Source organism: Triturus cristatus, chromosome 12 (genome assembly GCF_964204655.1).
Source record: "Triturus cristatus chromosome 12, aTriCri1.1, whole genome shotgun sequence".
Taxonomy (NCBI): Eukaryota; Metazoa; Chordata; class Amphibia; order Caudata; family Salamandridae; genus Triturus; species Triturus cristatus.
In genome coordinates, this window is record NC_140595.1 from 24,342,682 (window position 1) to 24,362,897 (window position 20,216).

At 46.9% G+C, this 20,216-nt stretch overlaps 1 protein-coding gene across 1 annotated transcript in view; it reads left to right on the forward strand.

Annotated features, from left to right (window-relative positions):
- SUGP1 (SURP and G-patch domain containing 1) overlaps nucleotides 1–20,216 on the forward strand; it is a 120,933-nt gene that overhangs the window by 58,903 nt on the left and 41,814 nt on the right. Inside the window, exons 6-7 of the mRNA XM_085639720.1 lie at nucleotides 12,106–12,206; nucleotides 13,232–13,355. Coding sequence (XP_085495846.1) covers nucleotides 12,106–12,206; nucleotides 13,232–13,355 — 225 coding nt within the window. The remainder of the gene's footprint in view (nucleotides 1–12,105; nucleotides 12,207–13,231; nucleotides 13,356–20,216) is intronic.

Below are 20,216 nucleotides of genomic sequence, written 5' to 3' on the forward strand. Positions count from 1 at the left end.
CTGAGCTGCAACTGGAGCCCCCAACATGCCCTGCGCGGGGCCCAGTGGATCCTTCAAAACAAGTGAACCTAACAAGACAAGGGCGAAGCCAACAGGGCAGGTTGCGCACATGCACAATGGAAAGCCAGGGCAGAGTAGGCATAACACAAAACACAGTAGGCGGTGCATTGGAATATAAGACGGGCAGGTCAAAGGTTCAAATGGCTGGCAGGGGACAAGTTGGGTAGAGGGACATCAGACAGCCAGGGTTCAAGCGTGCAGTGGACACAGACACTGAGGGGAAGGTATGGCATGAGTCCACAAGGACTAGGGTCATAGCTTCAAGTCACTTGGACGAAACTTCTCCAGCCTGGGATCGACTTTAACAAAACATTGTTTCCATTGTGTTAAGCCCATTGATTCAAAGGAACGGACCTAGGTCTTTATTTATAGAGTGTTAAATTAAAGTTCGGGGGTAGAAAACAGGTATCCCGGTGGGCATGGAGTTATCGAGTGACTAGACAGTGATGGCAGCTGACCAGAGAGCAGGCGGGGGGAAGGCACATAAAGCAAGCAGGAAAGGGCATAATTACATAAAATGAACAAGATATAAGGAAACCGAGTGATATGGCCAGAAGCACACTTAAAAGAGTAAGACGGAGCAGACACAGAACAGGCAGGGAGGGCTTCTAGCAAGTAAGATACGGGAAAATAAAGGAGACAAGGAGGGCCGGCAGGATTTAACGTAGATAACACAGAAGACAAGCGAGGAATAGGTACATCGATATATATGAACGGCATACAGAGCAGGGATGGTGACATATGAACACAGAGCAGGCGGGTAGGGTGCGATCGGCACTATATGGTTTAACTCACCGGCAGTCACCTCACTCAGCAGCAGCATCATTGGTAGGAACGTCGTAGAGATGGCCATGCCTGGGATCCTTGCTTCAGTCTGCCGTGCCTTCGCTGTGGCCTCCTCTCACCAGGAGACTCTGCTCCTTGTACATCTGTAATCAACCGTGTGTTGAAGTTTGGGCTTTTTTGTAAATGTAAAACAGAAATGGCCCCTCAGTGACGCAACAGGAATGGAAAATCTTTGGTATATACACAAGTCTTATACAGTGGAACAAGGCCTATAGCATTTGCAGACGTTGCAAGGAATCAGCCCTTTGAGGCTCAGGGCTTGAAAGGATGATCTGAACGAAGGAGCACAGGCTCTTTTGACACACATGGTCAGGGTACTTCTCTGTGGAGTGAAGACTGGTAAAGCTATACGCACCTCCATGTACGAACCTGCACAGGATTATGGAAGCAATGCTGTGGCCGTGATTAGGCAACAGGACATTAAAATTGAGATATTCTGAGAGTAAACCCGCTCTTCTCTATGTAAGTTTCCTTTGGTGAAAAAACAGGGTGCAGCGTCGGTTGTCAGAGGACATGCGGTCCAGGGGCTCACATGCGGATTTATACAACCCGAGGACCAAGATTCGCACCCTGGCTCCTCCACTGCCTGAAAACGTGTGATCGTAGGCAGATCATGTATTCTCCCTGTTTGTCAATGCAATTGTTAATGTGTGAAATGCAACTGAATGGGGTGAATTCCCCTGTAGATTTAAACGATTTTAGCTGGTCTCTTGTCTCCCAATGAAAGAAGCACAGCGCTCCGATGCTTCCGAGTTAGTTTTACAGCGTAGAAGTATTCAAAGATGCAACCCACACCAAACCATCAAAGATCACTCCGCGCGGGAATATGGAAGATGAGTAGGATAGCTCTTGGGGTTAAGCACCATCGGCTGTTCGGATCCGTGTGTAATTTACAAGCTGCGGCTCTGAATTTTTATGAGTTCAAAGTATGTAATCCTCCGAAATGGGCAGAATTAGCACTAATTATATTGCATGAATAATAAACCTGCATTTACATCGCTTTTATTCTGAAAGGCTTAGGTGCTATATAAAGGCATGCGTGAGAGCCAGTCAGCTGTATTTAGAGAACACGCGTGCCAGGTCAGAGGACATGCCTGAAAACGTGTGATCGTAGGCAGATCATGTATTCTCCCTTTGCGGCAATGCAATTGTTAATGTGTGAAATGCAACTGAATGGGGTGAATTCCCCTGTAGATTAAAACGATTTTAGCTGGTCTCTTGTCTCCCAATGAAAGAAGCACAGCGCTCCGATGCCTCCGAGTTAGTAACTCGCTTCATTTTATTTTAAAAGAATATTGGTAACAAACACGCGCTACCCCTAAGCAACAAGGATGCATGCCCCAGGGCAGGCCCCGTGTTCCCTGGCTCGAGCTATGAGTATGTCCGAGGAGGGGGGCTTCGAGCTCTCATTTCCTCCCCCTGCAGGCTGCCAATCAGCCCACAATGCCCGCACATCCAGTCTGTGGGAAGGTGGCCGTTGAAATCTGCATTCCTTTTCTCTCACACAGCGTGCAAGGCCGAAATGTGCATTCAGCACAGCGGAGAGTCCCGGGGGAGCAGCTGACCTCTTAACACCAGCCAAGTGGCCAATTAGCTGATAAAATGAGGTTCCTCTTTAGTTGTGTAGATTAGGGAAGGGGGGCGAGGGGGCTGTTCCACAGGTGATCTAAGCCAGCAGTCAAGAGGCTGGGCTGAGAGGAAAAGCTGGAAGAGGACGCAGCGCGTGGAATTCGGAGTTGGTCGTATCCGGCTGCGAGACTTGCCGACATAACTCTAGCCAAAGGTAGTTCGGTGGGATAATGCGCTTGCTCCAGCATAACGTGTTTAAATCCTTGCGGAGGGAGGTTGGCTCTGTTTTGTGCCCTTCGAAGTTTCTAACATGCTTTCTTGTCAGCTTTCAATATCTCAAACAACCCGTGGAATAAAATGTGAGGTAGTATTGAACACTTGCAAATGTGTTTGATAAAACAGATATCGTCTACTCCGCGTGATTCACCGCACTCCTCTTGTCCGGACTGGCGCTCCTATGTGTCGACTGGTCGCCATTTCAGTTTTGCTCTCAGATTGTAAAATTCCAGAACGGGAGTATTTCGCAAAGCACCTCACGCACAAAAATAATTTACATTATTTTGGTTATAAAAGATGGTGTCTCCCCCAAACGAATATAGGTATTGAAGAATTTATGAACGCCCAAAAGGAGCTGTGCGTTGAGGAATAAACATTTTAAAAACAAACGCAACAGGTAGCTCCCTGAAAAAGTAGGACGTTTCTCGATTGGACATCAAACTCACGAGTTCTTCTTCTAGAAGTAGTAAAATTGTATCCACGATCTCCCTTCCCTTAAACGTATCCTACGTTTCTCCGAAATGCAAACGGTCAATATGAAGGGGAGAAATGCTCGTACTTGCTAAAATGAACCAATTATGTAAATTAATCAAGGAGTCCTCTCCCCTGCCTCCCTGAAGTCAGAACAAACAACATTGAAAACTGAAATCTGGCGGCAAGACGGCGGCTGCGTGACCCGTGCGAGAGTCACTCCCTGACCGCTGCTCTGCTTTATGGTAATTTTTGGTGAAATCCAATGCCCAGCTGAGGCATGGTGGTGAAAAAAAGCTGAACCTGAGCCCGGATGATTTTTCAGCAATATTTATACAAACTATTACAACGCGCATCGGCGGTGTTTGTTATCGGCGCTCTGCACCTGAGAAACCGGTCATACCTGTTGCCGGCGCTGCTTGCTGGGAGCCGGCGGTGGAGTTCACGGCTAGGTGGGATGGCTCCACGGAGACTCGCTCTGAAGGAAGGAGCGACCGGCGCTAAGACCTTAACAGCGCCTAAGAAGCAGGCTACCCCTAAGGAATCAGAAGCTGCTCGCACACCTACCCAGGAGAGGGCGGAGAGTAAAAATGGAACTACCAGCGGCGAATGGCGTCTTGCGGATGGTGCTACGAAGTCTAGGACACAGACGGTGCCCGGGATGTTTTCGGTGAAAAGGGTAAGTGGAAGACAGGGGTTTAGCCTGTTAAGACAAGATTCCAAGTAAATCTTCAACGGGGGAGAGAGTTACAGATATGGCTAGCAACATTGTTAGCAACAGTGTATCGAATGCCGCAGGAGGGACGGCTACATCTGAATCCCTCAATCCCCTTGAAGTATGTAATGGCGCCAAAGCTCCAAACGCTTTAAATGCTCAAATGGGGGATATGTATAATGTAGAATCTTTAAAAAAAGGACAGAACACTACAGGCTTTCAGTGACACGGAGTCTGTTTACAAGCTAGGGCACCGGAAGACACCACCGCCTTTCTCCGAGGCAAAACAGAAATGCCTCCGAGAAAGGCAGCGTCGTTTTCAGATTCGGGGGCGTGTTTTGCTGTTGTCTCCTCCTTGAGACTTTTCGCAAAAAACGCGCCCCCCGATCCGAAAAGGACGGGGCCTAAATGGAGTGACTGACCTCTTCTCCAGTGGCTGGCCAGCATTCAAGAGGCCAGCCAATGGAGAACAGGGGAGAAGAGGGGTGGGTGCAAGCCCCTCTTCTCAAATCATTAATTCTCGCGAGCGAGACTGCGCAAGCGCAGCCTTCGCTAGCCGAGACCTAAAAAAGGCCTATCTGTACCCCCATAATGGCTCACCTGTGTACCACGTTCTCTGCATTTGTGCCCACTCAAAGGAGAAACCACAGTCCTACCTTTTCTATATGTTCGCTTTCGTGACCATTAGGTTAATAATAATAACTTTGTTATTTTGGATTACACTTGCTACCACGCATATGACAGTTCTACAAATGGTAAATAACCGGTATTACTATGACCCAAGCTGTGAAAAAATCGCTTGTATCTCTCACATTCAAAAGAAGCAAATAAAGTTCATATGTGCATCTTTCACCAGTTGAAAAACCACTCGCTGATGAGTACTTTACTGTCCCTTCTGCAGGACGATGGTTCCAACCTCACGATTACAGTGGCTGACATGGAAAGAAGAGGGTTCTTCGACACTGTGTACTCTCAAGTGCTGATGTTTTCTGGGTGGCCTTCTATTTAGTCGTAACCCATTGATATACCTCAGTAAAAAAATTGTTGTCCAGAGATTTTTGATTTGTGTTTTTGTATTATTAGAGAAGTAGTTTAGCTTGGGTAGACCTTGCTAATTCGGGCCAAATTTTTCTGGACGAAATTTTTAAAAATTGCAGATGTTTTCCAGTGATTTAATATATCTGAAAGAAACACGTTAGTTATAGATTTCTCACCTTAGAATTACCCCCAGGCGTCAGACTGGATCCGGAAAGTTTTTTCATCAGCAGTACCTCTGCGCGTAGGAAGTTGGCGTCGGTCGGCTCTGCGTCCGTCGTCGGCGTCGTGGTCGCCGGGGATGATGTCCCAGCATCTACTTAGAAGCTGCCCTTGCACGCTGACGTCAGTTCTTTCTTTTTCCGCGCCAGCCAGCGCAGATCTGGGAAGAGCGGTACCTCAGTAATTTTTTGACTACGTTTTTCTCGGCTTTTGTAGACTTCTTCTTTTGAGCCTCTGACTCCGACCAGGTGCACGAGGGATGCCCGGTTTTAAGGCCTGCGGTTCCTGTAACCGATTGATGTCGGTGACGGATCCACACCGCGTGTGCCTCTTTTGCCTGGAGCGCGACCACAACCCCAAGTCGTGCTCCGACTGTCAGCTGTTGACGCATAAGGCTTTGCGGGAGCGGTCCCGAAAGCTGCTTGAATGCCAACAGTCGTTTACGCACCGTTCGAGGTCCTGGTCTAGAGATCGGTCGCGGAGCCACCACCATTCCGGTTCGATATCATCCAAGTCTTCGCACTCGGGGTCGGGTAAGTCAAAGCATAAGAAGAAGTCAAAGAAGCATTGTCGCTCTTCGAGTTCTCCTCGTCCGATCCGACGAAGCACGCGGGTGGTGCCACTCCCGCGTCTACGCGCGTGGAGCCTGAAGGGTCGACTCCAAGCTTCCCTCCCTTTCCAGGACCCGGAGTGACCCCCGCCCAGCTTTGTACGTTCTACGAAGCGATGCATGCCATTTTAGGACAGACCGACCCGCGCCGGCGTGCCTTCGGGCCCCGCGGTCTCGGTTGGGGTGCCTAGGTCTTCACTGCCGGCAGCTTCGGCCCCGGCACTGCAGGCCCCCCTTGGATCCAGGCCTGGATCCGGATTGGCGTCGGTTGACCTCGTTACACCTCCACCGGCGCCACTTCCTACGGCACCACTACCGCGTTCGGCGCCGGTTGGCTCACCAGCCGGCATCGATCCCAGCCTCCTTCCCGATGTGGACATAGAGCCGGACCGGCGTCGTCCGGCGCCTGGTGAAGTTTTCATGCCCCTGTTCACTCCTGGGGTCCCTTTCCAACAACAGTGGCACCCAGAGGAGGATGATGAGGAGGACTGGGAGGGGTCAGGTGACCCTTTACCTGACCAGCTAGATACTGAGCAGGACTGGAGAGAGAAACTGGGGGATGCCAGTGGTCTTGACACTTCACCCGACCTTGGTATGTTGTCTCCTCCTACCGTGGCTGCGGAGGAGGGAGCGTCTTACGGAGTGGTGTTGCGTAGGGAGCCTGGGGCTCTCAACCTCTAGCTTCCTACGGTGGTGGTCAGGACTAACCTCCTGACTGAGGTGCTTCAACTGCCAGCGAGCTCTTTGGATCCCCTACTGCCGTTTAATGAGGCCCTCACTGACGTCCTTTTGGGCATGTGGTCCAGGCCCAACACGAGGCTCCCGTGGACAGGATGATCACCCGACGCCACCCCCTGGCTCCAGGCAACCCCACTTTCCTCTCCCAACACACCACCCCGGAGAGCTTGGTGGTCCAAGCCACCACCTCCAAAGCGCCTTCCCTACCGCTCCACCGGAAAGGGAATCCAAGAAGCTGAACCATCTTGGCAAGAACATTTTCTCTTCCGCCAGCTTAGGCCTGCGGTCTGTAAACGCTCTTGGGCCGTTATTTGCACTCAGTGTGGGATACGGTGGTGCAAGTGCTGCTTCACTGTCCGGAGGAGCCCCGGGCAGTGCTCTTCCAGGCTGTTGCCGCCGGGAGAGATGCAGCAAAGTTTACGATACGTTGTGGGCTGGACACCGCCGACTCTCTGGGCAGGACCATTTTAACGTCTGTAGCGCTTCGGTGATACTCCTGGATGTAGTCCACTGGCTTTTCAGGGGATGTCCAGAACACCTTAATGGACATGCCCTTTGATGGCCGTCGCCTTTTTGGCGACAAAGCAGACCACGCCCTACAGCGCTTTAAGGACTCACAGGCTACGGCCAAGTCCTTGGGCCTCTCCTCCCGTCCGGTGCAGTTTGCTTTTTGCCCCTTTCGTGGCTACGGAAGGGGTGCCTCGCTACATCCCACCCAGAGCCACAGGCCGCAGCAAGTTCCCCAACCTTCGCGCGGCCGGGGACGTGGAAACAACTGTTGTGGTTCTGGAGGCCAGCAGGCGGGCCAGTCCACCAGCCTTCAAACCCTCCTAGTCCGGCCTTTCAGGCCCATCAAACGCCAGTGGGTGTCAGGATTCGCCATCACCCACTGGCGCACCATCACTTCGGACAGGTGGGTTTTGCAGCTTGTCCGAAGGAGCTACTCCTTCCCCTTCGAGACTACCCCTCCAGCCATGCCACCGCGATACCACCACATGTTAGATGATCATCTGGCCCTTCTCCAGCAGAAAGTCACAGCTCTCTTGGCCAAGGGAGCCATTGAGCGCGTTCCTGTCCGAGAAGTAAGTTGTGGTTGTTATTCCCACTACTTTCTGGTTACTTTCTGGTTACCTGCGTCCTATCTTGGACCTCTGGGACGTCAATTGTCTGCCCTCGACCAGCAAGACTGGATGGTGGCGTTGGAGTTGCAGGGCACTTATTTTCACATCCTGGTCCTGTCGGCCCACCTGCGTTACCTACGGTTCAAGATAGGCCACGAGCACGAAAGTGTTGGCGGTGGTCGCAGCTCATCTGCGCAGATCAGCGGTTTCAGCCTTCCCCTATCTCGACGACTGGCTGTTGAAGACGGGCTCACCACAGGCAGTCGTCTCCTACCTCCAGACTACGGCCAACCTCCTGCATTTTCTTGGGTTCTCAATCAATTTTCTGAAGTTGCACCTGATTCCCTCTCAGAAGCTCTTCATCGGAGCGGTTTTGGACACGACGCGGTTTCGGGTCTATCCTTCAGAACAGCGAATTCGGGATATTCGGGCCATGATTCCGATCTTTTAGCCTCTATCCTGGGTTTCGGTCAGAGTGACCCTGAGGCTGTTGGGCCTCATGGCCTCCTGTATCCTGCTGGTCGATCATGCCAGGTGGCTCCGCAGTGGGACCTGAAGTTCCAGTGGGCGCAGCATCAGGGGAATCTGTCCGATTCCGTCCAAATCTCAGAGGGCACTGCTCAACAACTGCAGTGGTGGCTCACGAACCAGGATTGGGTCAGTGGCAGATCCCTCTCCCTTCCCCAACCAGACCACACTGTGGTGACGGACGCATCCCTTCTCCGATGGTGCGGCCACATGGGAGAGGTGGAGATCAGAGGTCTTTGGCGGAGTCCGGCTTCACATCAACCTTCTGGAGCTCCGGGCGATTCCTCTTGCACTGAAGGCATTTCTTCCCTCTGTGGAGGAGTAGTGCAGGTGTTCAAGAACAACACCACTGCCATATGGTATTGCAACAAACAGGGCGGGGTGGGGTTCCTTTGTCAGGAGGCTCTTCGCCTCTGGACATGGCTGAAACATCAGGGCATTTCTTTGGTGGTTCAACACCTGGCGGGTTGCCTGAATGCCAGGGCGGACGAACTCAGCCGCAGGTGCATGATGGATCACGAATGGCTTTTTCACTCTGAGGTGGTGCAATGTCTCTTTCGACAGTGGGGAGAGCCTTGGTTCGATCTATTCGCCACTGAAGAGAACGCGCAATGTCAGCAATTCGGCACATTGGAATCTCCAAGGTCGCACTCGCTCAGTGATGCTTTTCGTCGCGAATGGAGTTGTGGTCTGTTGTACGCCTTTCCGCCTAGACCACTTCTGCCCAGAGTGCTGAAGATCAGGCGCGACCTGGCCCAAGTCATTCTTGTGGCTCCGGATTTGGCACGAAAAATATTATATCCCGAGCTGCTCAGCATGGCCATCGATCCTCCAATCATACTGCCCCTTCGGGAGGATCTTCTGTCGCAGCAGCAGGGAACGGTCCTCCTCCCGAACCTGTCCAGTCGCCACCTCCTTGCGTGGAGATTGAGAGGCGGCAGTTGACGTCTTTCGACCTGCCTCCTGAAGTCGGTGATGTAATCTTGGCAGCCAGGCATCCCTACACTAAGACGGTATACACCTGTAGGTTGAACACATTTGTGGCATGGTGCACAGCAAAGGCTGTGGATCCCCTTTCTACCCCTCTTTCTGAAGTACTCTTGTTTCTACTTTCTTTAGCCCAGCAGGGCTCTGCTCTGGGCACTATCAAGGGCTATCTTTCGGCCATCTCCGCTTTTCTTTGGTTACCTGATCAGCCTTCTCTTTTTAAGTCCCCGGTTGTTAACCATTTCCTCAAAGGCTTAACACATCTTTTTCCTCCAGTCCCCTTCATTATGCCTCAGTGGGACTTGAACCTTGTGCTAACTTATCTCATATGTCCTCCCTTTTAGCCACTGCATAACTGTCCTTTACGACTTCTAAGTATTAAAACTGCTTTCCTGGTAGCCATCACTTCTGCTAGGAGAGTAAGTGAGCTCCAGGCTCTTTCTTCAAAACCCTCTTTCCTGTCTGTTCATCTGGACAAGGTGGTTCTTCGGACCCGTCTGTCCTTTCTTCCTAAGGTGGTCACTGCCTTCCACATTGGGCAGACCATTACTTTGCCCACCTTCTACCTTCCTCCGCATCCTTCAAAGGGGGAAGAGAGGCTCCACCGTCTGGACTCAAAACGTGCTCTCTCCTTCTATCTGGATCGCACAAAACAGTTCCGGGTGGATGATCAACTTTTTGGTGGCTGCGTGTTTTGGTGCAGAACAAAGTTAAGAGTCGACATGGCACACATCCCTGTGTGCCATGCCTCCAACCCACTGCCCTGGCATAGGTCAGCCACCCCTTTAGATGGGTGCACTATACCAGTGGTGAGGGTACAGGTGCATGAGCCCTGTACCCCTACAGTGTCTAAGCCAATTCTTAGATATTGTAAGTGCAGTAATGCCATTAAGAGTATATGGTGCTGGGAGTTACTGAAAACTGGGATGTTTGGCAACATGCTTCTCAGCAAAAAAATTGTCCTCGATCAGCAGTGTCTATCCAAGCTAAATTGCTTCTCTAATGATCCAAAAACTCTCATCAAAAAAGAAAATTTCTGGACAATTTTTTACGGGGGTATATCCGGAGGTTGAGATTAATTTTTCTCCTGTTTTTTGGATACTTGATTTGCGTAATGCCGTCTGCTGTTTCAGCATTGGATTTTTCTTTTTTCTAGACTGTTGGGGAAGTGAGGAAGACTGGCAGACACAGATTTTCCAGACTTTGTTAGCTCAGTGACAAGCCACCAAAATCTTTCTAATTCAGCAAGGCAAAGAATGGATTAAACCGAAACCCAATTCCTGTTAGCTTGACAAATCTGTTCCATAGTTTTATAAATGCACTGGAAAGCCCCTCCCACGTTGCATTCATTTAATACACTGGACAGGTAAATTCTGCAATTTGAAATAAATTGCAATCTAGCCTTTCGTTTCAGATTGAGATTAGAAGATTGGGTGCCTACAAAATTTGGGAAAGCTGTTTGTTTGACACCTACTGCCTCCCTTGAAAACAAATATGCTGAATATTAACGCCTACTTAAAGCCTTGCTGTTCGATGACTCTAAAATGGCAATATATAGGTGTCCATTTGGAATCCTGTAAGGCCATGGGCTACTTGCTGAGTATGTGATCTTTCACTGCTCATGTATGTACGGGTTCTAACAAGTTGCTCTAAATGTACACAACTGATTGTAGAAGAAAATAGGGACATGAGTTGTATACAATTTTGATTGATTGATTGATTGATTTGACAAGTAGGCGTGTGTTCATGAAGATACATTTCTAACATATATTGTGATAAGTATTTTGTCGAACTGTGTATATATATCAATAAAACCTTCTGATTGTAGAGTTGTGTGTGATGGTCTGGTGCATGGCACACCACATTAGGGGAAGTGGCCCACAGCTAAGCACCCTTAACACAAGAGCTTCCTAGACATCTTTTGAGTTCAGGAGAGAAAGAATGGATTGTCTCATTGTTCCGTATGAAAGACGGGCATGTTTCCACAAGTCAAGTGATTGTCGCAAATGCCATATAAGTATATCAATGTGACCAAATGACATAAGGGATTGTGTTGAAATTTAGTGTTAAGAATAACCCTGAAATAATAACTTCTGTATTTCAGATTTAAGGTTTAGCCATGAATTAAGAAGCCACCATCCTATAAAAAACTCTGTAAAAAAATCTTACTACATTTCCAAGTTGGTTTTTTGTCATTCATTGATCTACAATTCTTTTAAGAATGTGTTCATACAACCACCACTATGTAAGTGCTATCAAATACATCATCGAGAACAGATTTAATTAGGGTTCTGATTTTACATCAGCTATAGATTTGTATGATTCACTGCCATCCTAACGTTTCTAACATGCTTATTTGTATCTGTATGTCTACTGTTAAATCCTGTAAATAAGGTCGAAAGCATATAAATCTAGGTATTTGGTCAAAACAGGGAGAAGAGTGATGGGCCTTTGTCTAACAGCACTTACAAATTCAGGAAAATGATGAGATCCGCTTAATTCTGTTTCTGTCATATTGTATGTTTACAAAGGCCTTGGACCTACATCTGTGCAAGTGTTCTGATTAAACAGAATTGAGGAGGGGCTGGCTTGGCTCCTAATTCCTTTATAGACTGTACATGTTCTGTTAAGCTTGAAAGAAATGCAGCTATCTTATGCCTTGCGTTTGCAGTACCAATTTCAGTGAGGTGTCATGGTCTCAGTAGGATTATAGATGGAAGTTTTTTCTTGAAGACCTATTTACCAAAAGAAGATGTTGTAAGGTGGTTGGCAAGTACCTCTTCCCTATCTCGCCTGTGTGAAGAGCTATTCTGATAGCAGTGGAACAGGCTACTGCTCTCTCCGACTGAGGTTACTATTGGCATGTGCATGTCCAAGAAGTTTCAGTGTAATCTTTAGGAACGAAACCAAAATTATTTGTTTTTCAGGTTTTTACTTGACAGGAACAGCAACGAATTCCTATTTTACAGAAAGCGAGCAGCGGAGATCCGAAAAGGCAAGGAAACGGTGGATGAGCCCAATCGGAAAGGTAAAAAGCCCTGATATCAGGGGCTGCTTTTCCTTTAAAACCATGATTTAATTTTATCAGGTTATTCACTTCCTCCAGTTTGAACTATTTTTTTTCCATACCTTTTAATCTAAGATGTTCATGAGTAATGTGCACCATTTAACAGTAACTTTTGTACAACTTTCTTTCTATGGCAAGCAAAACCCCTACACATCACAAGACTGTAGCAATTAATATCTATTTTTTCATCCTTTTCTGGATTTCCTTTTTATATTCTGCAGGTTTTCTTTTTTATGCTTTTGTGTTACTATGATAAAGCTTTGGAACCTGCAAAAGTTGTGGCGTTTCCATGTATTAAAACGGATACGGATGTCCCTTCTGTTATTTTTAAGCTGCTTTAAATGCTGAACTTCCCCACCCCAGAAATGCCCTAAGTCACATTACATAGTGTAATATGCATGGATGTTATAAGGTTCACGTCCTTGCGACGTGCATTTTATTCTTCATGTAACAAGTGAACAAAACACATGCAGGCTGGAATTGTGGGTGCACTAGTTTTAATTTCATCTTTGGAGGGTATCTGCACATGTGTGAAATGAAAATAGTTTTATTTATTGTAACTTTAAATGGGGATTTCCCATGGTTAGTCATTCCTGTACTGCTCATCCCGTGTCCTAATTAAAAAAAAAAAAAAAAAAATCTTATTTTGAATGGGAACTTTTTCTTAAGTCGTTTTTCCTAAAAAGGGGTCTAGTGCTAAAAGATTTCTGTCACAAGGGCGCACCAGACAGCAAGGTAGAAATGTGCTTTGGTTGCACTTAAACATTTTCATCAAATTATGAAATATTTACTTTCCGTAGCCAGACCTGTAGTCAGTGAATGTATGTTTTCTTTGATGATTGCTTTGCTTGTTCATGGGTTTGCAGGACCTTGAGATTAAATTAATTCCCTCTTTTCCTGCCCCTGCTTCATTCTTGGGCTCATAGATGTAGGCTTGTGACTGTATGGTGTTTGAGTTGAGCCCCGTACTGACTGCCTGCTTAAAGTTTCAATCGTAGAGGATGATGTGGCCATGATCGTTGCGGAGAAGCTGGCCAAGCTCATATCCGAAGAAGGCCCGGGTGCTGAGGCCATCGCTAAGAAGAAGAACCTGAACAACCCAGCACTAAGGTAATAGGTGGTTAAGTGTTTGTTGGAGGGGCCAGAGCTCCTCACACTTTTGTTTCATCGTCCACCTCTGTGACTCTGCACTATTCTATTATAGCGTTCCTTCAGCTTTTATACCTCTTTGATGAGGCCCCATAGCACGTTCTAGAGCTGTCCTGTGAGTGGTTACTAGTGGATATATGGGAGAAGGGTGTTGGTAGTAGTCACCACTGTTAGTGTTGATGTTTGGTTGGTGGTCTGCATGAGACCTAGATGGTGTGCTCCAGACTTGGCACAGGAGCATACCTACATGACTAGCACTTCTGTATGTAAGCAGAGGATTGTCAGCATTTACAAATCGATCAGCGGTTGGGTGATGAGTTGGGTGGATACAGCGTTTATGGAAAGCCATGCCTTTATTTCTTTTTGCAGTTCTCGATGGTTGTTGATGGCCCTTATACTTTTTGGCAATGTGTTCCATATCCTGAAAATATCCTCTGAGAAGCGGCTCCGACTTAAGAACATTTTTTGATTAGGGTGATTATCGGACATGAAGTCATTGCTGATTTAAGATCCTCCTTTGATTTTATGACCCGAAATTGGATTGTATGATGTTTGTACATGTGTCTTGATTTGATCAATGTGCATTGCAAAGTTCTTTCAGCAGTGTTCTTATTTCCACTGGTAAATAGGGTAGACTTTGAGAGCTGGAGTAATGTAGGCCTACCTGTTCAGGACTTGTTGTGAAGTCTTGTCTGGCTGCTCTTTTCTGGAATAGGTACAGCTGCTGATTAGTTTCCTAATTAGTCCATTGTAGTCGTTTGCGTTATCCGAGTGGCATATCACCATGGCCAAAGATAACTGTATCCAGTGTGAAAGGCCTAGGTAATCTATCAACTTATGTCTCTTATCTTTGTCACTTAGTTGATTTGTGATTAGTGTGAGATGATCACACCATCACCAGACTACGATCCCCTGTCGTGGGAAGAGGGTCCAATTGCGAGGGGCCTAAGTGATGTAGTGCATATGATAACTTTACCATTACAAAGTACTACCATATGCATATGAAATCAGACACTTTTTCAGTTTGGTCTTCCAGCATTTAGGGTTTGGTAACCCATCATGCCTATGCCATGACATGGATGGTGGCCTCAGAAAAAAAGTGTTGCTGCTCATTAGTCTGCAAGGTATTCGGACGTTTTCAAACAATACGAAGTCGCAGGTTCCACAGGGAGGAACATACACAAATGGAGGTGGGCGAAGATCTTTGCCAATCAACCCAAAGTGGGCGTCCCAGTAAAACCATCCTGCCTTCAGACCATATGTTGCTCCTGGAATTGCAAATGATTCCAGCGCTACATCCAGGGATCTGCAGTTCTCAGGGGGTCTTCAAAGGCCTTGCCGCCTTTGTAACGCAACCCCCAGCCTCTACTGCTATCGGGAGCAGGCCCCCCTTCCTGTCTCACCTCCTTTTTGGTGGAAGACAGATGGGAAAAATTAGCACAGCCCAGAAGGTGTGCCCACCTCTGCCAACCCCACACATTGTGGGGGAGGCAAGGTGAATCCCACTCTTCAGTGGCCGCCATCTTGAAGATGGCAGGCACTCTCCAATCAGGATTAGGGATTGTGCCCACTCCCCCACGTGGGGTGAGCACACCAACTGTGTAGTCACCCTAAGGTCAGTAGCCTATTGGCTACTAACCCTAGACCCTTAAAATGCATTGTTCATTTGGCTCTGCCCAGGCTAGATTTTGATATTCTAGGAAAAAAGGACAGGAGAAAAATAAAAAACTTTTGAATTGCAACTCAACCTTTGTTGTTTACTGCTTGGTATGCCCATGTTAAAAAAAAAAAAAAAACATTGGGAGTACTGTCCACCCGGCTAAAAAGCAGGTATTAGTGCATGCCCAGGCAATATTAGACAAAGCTGACACATGTCCACTATCACCGCATTTTGCCGAAACACATCAAAGCAGAAGTGATCTATTAAGTTTCTTCTGCATTGATCAAATGCCACAAAAGACAGAGGAGGTGATAGGGTAAAATCACTCAAACAATTGGAATCTCGATATATAGTGAAGCTAAGGACCTGCACACCGAGGGGTCTTAATAGTGAAGAGGAACTATGGACCCATATTGGTTAACAGAAATATAGGGGAAGCTCCAACAATCCAAATCTGAAATGTAACCATACATTTTGATAAAACCGCATAAAGAACAGCTTTATCCACCCACTTCTTAGAGTTCATAGAAAAACGTGCTCAGCTCGTTTAGCTGAAGGAAGGCATAATCCAATGGGAGATGAAACTGATCTATTGTGATTGTTTTGGATATGATAAATTGATTTTTTTTCTTTTATATATGGTTATCAATTTTTCATTGTCCATCATATATTTTCTTTCAGCTAATGTAAGCCCATTCAGGGGTCAATTGTATACAGGTGCTGTAAAATAACGTGATGTAATATATATGTAGGCCTTTTATCTCAATCATATATACTTTCGAAATGAATATAGTTTAAATATAACTGATTGATGTCATATTTGGAAGTTTCAGACCATCTAGAGGCAAGATTCATGCCACAGTAAGATATTAGTTAAAAGATGTATAGAATTGTAGATCAACATGTTTTTAAAAGACATTACTAAATGGTCACTATGCTAATCATGAATTTGTAAATAGCTGAATCCATAGTCCCTTACTTATGTTTGTCAATGTAGCTGGCCAATTAAATTTTCATTCAATACAACGTGAAACGGGGGAGATGGAAACTGACATTGAGAAAGGCCAAGGGGCTGAAAAGCGTTTGTCAGTTTGTTGCAACCCTAATAAAGAATTAATAAGCAGCTTGGAAGCGCACGGCGTTCCTTTGGAGTTTATCGAGTGGATGCGCGAGATAGTCTTTGCGAGTCGCGGCACCCACTACGCTGAGAGCGGCGGCTTTTGGTGGGACTGTTAAATATATATATGTTTTTGAAGTACTACGTACATTAATGAAGTTAAATATATATATATATATATTACCTACTGGCGATAGCCAGTAGGTAGTTATAGTTAGGACCACGTTTCCATAGGAAAACCTCAACATTCTATTTTGAATAACTTTGGCGCCGGTCGACGAATCCTCGCAAATTTTTCAAAATAGGTGGGGCGCTACGCTCCGCTCCTACCCTGAAAGTCTCGGGGGGGATCCGTCAAGCGGGGGCTGAGATAAAAGGGGGGTCCCAAAACGCGTTTTTCCCATGCATTTTTCCATAGGACCTTTAGAACGAGCTACAGCCCGAACGGCTGAACAGAATTACTCAAAATTTGGCAGAGAGGTAGTCCCTAGGTCAAGGAAGTGCCTTTTGTAGGTTTGGTGTAAATCTGTTCAGTAGATTCTGAGAAAATAGCCTTTAAATCAATATATATATCTGAGCCAGCTTACGGTACGCTTACCGTACGCTTACGGTAAGCGTACGGTAGCGTGCGCGAGCGCGATTCTGATTGGCTCTTAGATCTTAGTAAACATTCGAATCGGCCGAAACCAGGAAGCGGCGGCCGCCATTTTGTCTCTCGCACTGAGAGTGATTTTTAAAATATCAAGCCCAAAAACATGTAAAGGGGCTGTTTTGACAACTCCCTCCCACATAGTCATGTTGAGGGAGTCCCCAAACATCCCCCAAGTGCAAAAACGGTTTTATTTTTTTTTCGGCAATTTCGCGGGGTGCGCTTACCGTACGCTTACCGTAAGCGTACGGTAAAAAAATAAAAATAAAAAAAACACTATCCACACTTACCCCACCCCCTGTGCTTTTGGTGGCCGAAGGCCACCAAAAGCACAGGGCTTATGTTAAGGGCAAAAAACACTATCCACACTTACCCCACCCCCTGTGCTTTTGGTGGCCGAAGGCCACCAAATGTACAGGGCTTATTATAAGGGAAAAAAACTTAGCATTTAAAAAACCGTACTAATTCACTGAAAAAACCATAGGTTTCACACACGTTATAGTTAGGAATTAGCATTTAAAAAACCTTGCAAATTCACTGAAAAAACCATAGGTTTCACACATGTTATAGTTAGCGGAAATTTTACTGATAAAAAACCAGTGAAATTCCCCCGTTATAGTTAGCGCAGGCAACTATAACTCACGCGACTGCAATCTTCTGCTGATGACATATGTGTCTTTATGAAAAAAAAATATTTGTAATATATGTATAGCTAAAAATGTATGGAAGAAGACATGGGCAAATAAGTGTCTAAATACAGTATTAGCATCAGCAGAAGATTGCAGTCGCGTGAGTTATAGTTGCCTGCGCTAACTATAACGGGGGAATTTCACTGGTTTTTTATCAGTAAAATTTCCGCTAACTATAACATGTGTGAAACCTATGGTTTTTTCAGTGAATATATATATATATATATATATATATATATATATATATATATATATACATACACACACACACACACTCTCTCTCTCACTCTCTCACTCTATCACTCTCTCACTCTCTCACTCTCTCACTCTCTCACTCTCTCACTCTCTCACTCTCTCACTCTCTCACTCTCTCTCTCTCTCTCTCTCTCTCTCTCTCTCTCTCTCTCTCTCTCTCTCTCTCTCTCACTCTCTCTCACTCTCTCACTCTCTCACTCTCTCACTCTCTCACTCTCTCACTCTCTCTCTCTCTCACTCTCTCTCACTCTCTCTCACTCTCTCTCACTCTCTCACTCTCTCTCACTCTCTCACTCTCTCTCACTCTCTCACTCTCTCACTCTCACTCTCTCACTCTCTCACTCTCTCACTCTCTCTCACTCTCTCACTCTCTCACTCTCTCTCACTCTCTCACTCTCTCTCACTCTCTCTCACTCTCTCTCTCTCTCTCACTCTCTCTCACTCTCTCTCACTCTCTCTCACTCTCTCTCACTCTCTCTCACTCTCTCTCACTCTCTCTCACTCTCTCTCACTCTCTCACTCTCTCACTCTCTCACTCTCTCACTCTCTCACTCTCTCACTCTCTCACTCTCTCACTCTCTCACTCTCTCACTCTCTCACTCTCTCACTCTCTCACTCTCTCACTCTCTCACTCTCTCACTCTCTCACTCTCTCACTCTCTCACTCTCTCACTCTCTCTCTTCTCGTCCCTGCGCATGGGTGTGGATATTCAGTGCTTGTGGCTTTGACGATTATTCCCCTGGAAGAGAACTAGTATTTACAGGTAAGCAATTTATCCTTCCTGAGGGACAATCCTTCCACCACTAAAGCCTTTCCTCCGAGGTTGGATGATTTGGCAGGTGCCAGGGAGAGGCCTACCATAGTAAATCACAAACTGTAGGAAGCTGTCTCTGTATATGATATTGCCACTAGGTGGTAATACCATACACAGAGTCCAGGGGTTCCCCACCAAAGGTGTACAGGGCTCAATGTAAGAACCAAAGTGCTCTATTAGTGGTAGTGTGGGCGAGCAACCTTAGACTTAAAACAGAGGAGTTTAAGACATTTATTGCACAACAGTGATCAATAATGGACACACGACTCAAGAATGAGATCCAGACCAATTTTATAAACATATATTTCGTATTTTATTTTAAGACCAAGGTCTTCGTGTTAACTACTTTTTTTTCACTTTCAAAAATCGACACGTTAATTTTTTAACACAGTCCAATGTTATGCTATAGGGACAAAAAAAATTCAGTTAAACAGGTAAGTATCAGACTTACAATTCTAGTCTTGAGAGCCAAATGTCAGCAAGGTCCAGGGGTCAGCTAAGTACCAAAACTGCACCACCAGCGGATTAGGGGTGGCCAGCTGCAGAGGTCAAAATCTGAGTTTGACTTAATGCTTTCCAATGGAGGCAGGGGGTGCCTGGAGCCACACTGCTTGCAGGTAAGTATATTGGTTGCAGGGACCAAGCTTTGGGGGTTAGAATAAGCACAGGGGACCGGATGCAGGGTGCACATTCGACGTCGGGCACCCATTGCTTTCAATCGGTATTCTTCTTTCGGCAAAGAGGCTGCAGGCGTGGCACTGGAGTTTGCAAGAGGAAGACCACTGACAGCAGAGCTAAGTAGAGATGATGGGGTTGTAGGGACACCTTTGGTTCAGCTCACCAAGGCCCAGGGGCTTCGGGTGCAGGGGTGCCTTTCGATGTCGGAATTTTCTTACTAGAGCCTGTCGCAGTCGGGTGAAGCCTCTGGATTCACACTGCAGGTGCTGTCATGAAGGTCAGGAGCAGTCAGCCAACGCTGGACACAAGGTCATCATCACCAGGGAGACCTCACTGCACAGGTGAGCCACTCAGATATGGGCCGTGGGCATCGGGTGCAGAGTGGGCAGGAGACACGGATCTGCCTGAATCCGGAGTCCTTGGAGTAGGTTTCCTCAGGACAGGTCCTCTGTCCACGGGAGATTGGAGTCTTTTTAAAAAGCAGCAGTCCTCCCAGGGGTTTCAGAAGTCGCTGGCTGCAAGACAGGTTGCAGGTTCGCAGAAGCTGGTGACAGGCCGGTAGGGCTGGGGCCAAGGCAGTCGTCGTCTTCAGTCTTCTTTGTAGCTAGTCTTTCTTTTTGGATTGTCGCAGATCTAGTTTCTAGGACTGTGAAGCCTCCTAAATGCTAAATTTAGGGGTCGTTTTGGGGCAGTAATAGGTAGGGCCAATGGGGACCTTACCTGGGGGACTACACCCACTATTGTGCTAACCTCCTGTTGGAGGGGGCATAGACCTAGCCCTGATTGGAGGGTTCCCTCATCTTCAAGATGGAGGGGACTGAAAAGTGAGCTTAACTACAAGTTGGCAAAGGTGGGTACACCTTTTAGCCTCTCCAAGTTTCCCACCCAAAGTTGGGGTGTAAAGCCTGGGCTTCCATCTGCTGCTAACAGCAGACTCCTGGGAGGCACATTACAAAGGCA